At 41.5% G+C, this 3,625-nt stretch overlaps 1 protein-coding gene across 1 annotated transcript in view; it reads left to right on the top strand.

The window, feature by feature from the left end:
• The first annotated feature begins 3,191 nt into the window (after positions 1–3,191).
• The window catches only part of PLCXD3 (phosphatidylinositol specific phospholipase C X domain containing 3), a 38,514-nt gene continuing 38,080 nt past the window's right edge, over positions 3,192–3,625 (top strand). The window contains exon 1 of the mRNA XM_008630654.2: positions 3,192–3,264. Coding sequence (XP_008628876.1) covers positions 3,192–3,264 — 73 coding nt within the window. The remainder of the gene's footprint in view (positions 3,265–3,625) is intronic.

The following is a 3,625-nucleotide window of genomic DNA, read 5'->3' as shown; positions in this document are numbered from 1 at the left end:
GGCTGTGAGTGCCATGGCGGGGGCATGCCCAGCCTCTCACCCACCAGCACCCCCAAGTCCTGCTGGGCAGGGCTGCTCTGGGTCTGTTCATGCCCAGCCTGTGCTGATACTGGGGGCTGTCCCTGCCCAGGAGCAGCACCAATACTTGGCCTTGTTAAACCTCATCAGATCCCCATGGGCCCCTTCTTGAGTTTGTCCAGGTCTCTCTGGATGGCATCCCATCCTTCAGGAGGTCTCCTGCCCTGTTTTGTAGCAGACCAGCTTTCTCCTTGCTTTCTTTTGCTGCTGATGTATCAGCAGAAGCTGTCTGTTGCCTTTCCCATCCCTTGCAGGTTTCCCTTCCCAGTTGCGCCCTTCCTAATTCCCTCTGTGCCTTTGTCCTCTGTTCCTCCCAGGCAACCTGTCTTTGCTAAACCTTCTGTAGTGGCTTTTTAAGTTTGATGCCACTCAGAAGTTTCCCTTTCAGCCAAACTTGCCTCCTGCCTTACCTCCTTGTTTCTTTGCAGGGTGTTCATATGCTTTAGAGATGTTGCCTTTCAAGTTCATCCCTTTCTCCTGAGTCTCTTGACATTTAAGGTAATTTAGTTCTTCCAGGCTACCACTTACCAATTTCCTGAGCAAGCCAAGGCAGTTGCTCTGAAATCCAGGATCTTTATTCTGCTTTTTGCCTTCATTGATTTCCTGAGTATTTTAAATTCATATTTCTCCTTGTAACCACTCAGTCCAAGGCTGTCATCAGCCTTCATGTCCCTATCCATTTCTTCCTTAATTCATACAACATCAGCAACTTCACTACCTAAAGGAATACCTGCAGAAAAAAAAATTCTTTGATGCTCTCTGGATTTTCTGCTCTCTGCTGTTTTGCTCTTCCAGCAAATTCTCAAAATTCCCCCATGAAAACATGTAATTGTGAAGTTTCTTCCAGTTGTTTAAAGTCTTCATCCACTTTCTCTTCTTGACTGGGCAGTCTGTAGTATATGCGCACCATGTTAACCCCTTGTTTGCTACCCCCATCGTCCTGATCCATGAGCCTTCATCCTTGACTCCTTGGATCAGGGATATGTTGGGTTGTTGAAATACTGGGAAAGCAGTAATATTTTAAGAAAATTTTGGATGATAAGTAAACTGGAGAGAAAATATGTTTGCACACAAGAGGAATATCATCTTTTGTTCCCTGAATGACTTGGGATGAGTCATTTCCCCTCTTTACTACTCCAGGTCTCAGACTGTGAAGTCTCTGTGGTACAGACCTACCGTAACAGAGATAGATGATGTGAAAGAACTGCCATCTTCCAAAGATTGCAGACATAATTGCTTTTGTATTCCTGAATGTAACTTGCATCCTCTCTTCACGGAGGCTGAGGCTTGGTGATACAGAGAACCTGCAAGAACACTTTCCAATGCAAATGTAGGAAGGGAATGACCCCTTGAATAAAAGAAAGATTTGGAAGGAAACATGGTTGCTAAAAGTGTGTTTGTACCGGATTCTCTCATTACCAGGAATGTGGTCATTTTGGGCATGATCATGGAAAAGATCATGCTCTAATTTGCTCTGCCAAGTGTAAAGATTTTGAATTTCTGTGAGTTACACGAGTAAACTGCCTAGGACAACAGGGCAGGATTAAGGCAACAGGAAGTGTAGATGAGTGCATGACGAAAATAAATATTTAATTGACCCATTGAAATTACTTATACATGTGGAAAGACAAAACATTTGCTGTATTTTTTTGTCAGGAGGAATCTTTACATACTTTTGAAAAGCTGACACCTGCTTAATTTTGTGCCAGCCAAGTCAAGCCTTATTTCCTTTTTGTATTATGCTATAGGGCTTCCCTGTTTGGGTTACAAAACACGGAAATTCTCAGAGCACTGTGCACATTTTTCATTACCATCCACATAGGAACAGCTATTTTTAGGCTCAAATATGTGCACGAAGTCTTTAATGAGAAAAAAAAACTTTTCTGACCTATCCTACTTGCAGTGTTCATGTGTTTCTAACTGGTGTTTCCACACACACACACTTCTCTGAGTTTTTCATTACCAGTAGCTAAAAGCTACCCACTGATAAGTTGTTCACCTTAGTTTTCTGCTGTGAGAATTGTGCTTCCTTTCTTGACTAAAGTAGTTTTAAGAAGTGGTTTAAGCCAATATGCACCTACTGGCGGTGCTGGTCAGGTTTAGCCACCTATTACCACAGGCCTGGTTCCTACGGTATATCACTGTGTCCCGCAGCCATAGGGAGGAGGAGGAGAGAAGATCCAACAGGCAGGAATTGAGCAGCAAGATTGATTGATTTTAATTATTTTACAAACTCTTTTATAGACTTTTTTCTTCATAGTCTAATTGGACAAAGGACCAGCCACCCCTTGGGGGTGATTGGCCAAAATCCTAAAACATCCATTATCAAAATATTTTCTACTATACCATAAACAAGACTTTTCAAGGTTGCAGGTGGCTTGGTTGTTTACATTCCCTGCTACCTCTTCTGTGAGAGAGAAAAGTCTCTCATGGACTTAGAAAATAACAAGAAAATCCTTGCTAACAGCATTTTTGTACCTACAGCCGCCACCTTTTCTGCAACTTCAGGTTACCAGTGTCTGCAGATCAGAAGACAAAAGACAAATGGTTTAATTAATCTTAATACCATTTTGAGCCTACTTCTCTAATCAGTTGATCATGTTTACACAGGTACTTAATCTGGCATAAAACCCTACAAAAATAAAATAGACTTCAATGCACAAAGTGAGGGTTTGCAAAATCCATCCCTTGCTAATATCAGTAGCTGTGCTTTGTTTTAAACAAGACTGGATTTACTTTGATTTCTAGATTAGTGCAGGTTACACTGAGCAGAACATTTAATGCATCTCATTGATTTTCCCTGTAATACTGTTGATACACAGGTCACTGCTCTAATAATTTGTTTTACCATTAGAATTCTGTATGTAGATCTAGTCCCCAAGGATATCAATGTGTAACCAGATACTGCATGATCTAATCAGGTTCTGCAAGAAATACATTATCGCTTCAACACTTAGCAGTAGAAAGCTTCATCAAAATGGAAAAATTGTCTAATATTTAAAGCAAAATGCAGTTCAAAGAGACAACCACAAGAAGCAGGTGTGTACCAAATTTAAAGACATTTCTCAGATTAAACAAAGCCAAATCCAAGACAGAGTCTAAGATGTTTTATCATGACTCCATTTATTGTTAAAGAAGAAAATGCTATAGCTGCTGCTTCAGGTTATGGGGTTTATTCCAGTTCAGGTAAAGTAGCATTGCTCCCAGAAATGACTGATTAGCTGAATTTCATTAATGTGATACTTACTTGCTACAGCATGCGTGCTTTGGAAAGTAATTTTGAAAAGCACCTGCAAAAGCTTTGGTAACAGGCAAGTGCTCTGAACTCATTTTGATGTAGGATTTGGATCTCTGAGCGCCTAGTACTGCAGTCCATTTCCAGAATACAAGTCCTGCTGACCTTGTTGGAGGAGTTTTGCAAGCAGTGTGTCTGTCTCAGGCTGAGCAGCAGACCTGCTTGCTGCTGTGAGTCTGACCAGAAGCATCTGCAGCTGGAATAGCAGGAGTGTGGCTCTGCCAGCAGCTGGACAGTGTTTCTGTGTAAGCT

The sequence above is a fragment of the Corvus brachyrhynchos genome, unplaced genomic scaffold (genome assembly GCF_000691975.1).
Source record: "Corvus brachyrhynchos isolate BGI_N302 unplaced genomic scaffold, ASM69197v1 scaffold42, whole genome shotgun sequence".
NCBI lineage: Eukaryota > Metazoa > Chordata > Aves > Passeriformes > Corvidae > Corvus > Corvus brachyrhynchos.
The sequence above is the reverse complement of the archived record's forward strand: the minus strand, read 5'-3'. Positions and strand labels throughout refer to the sequence as shown.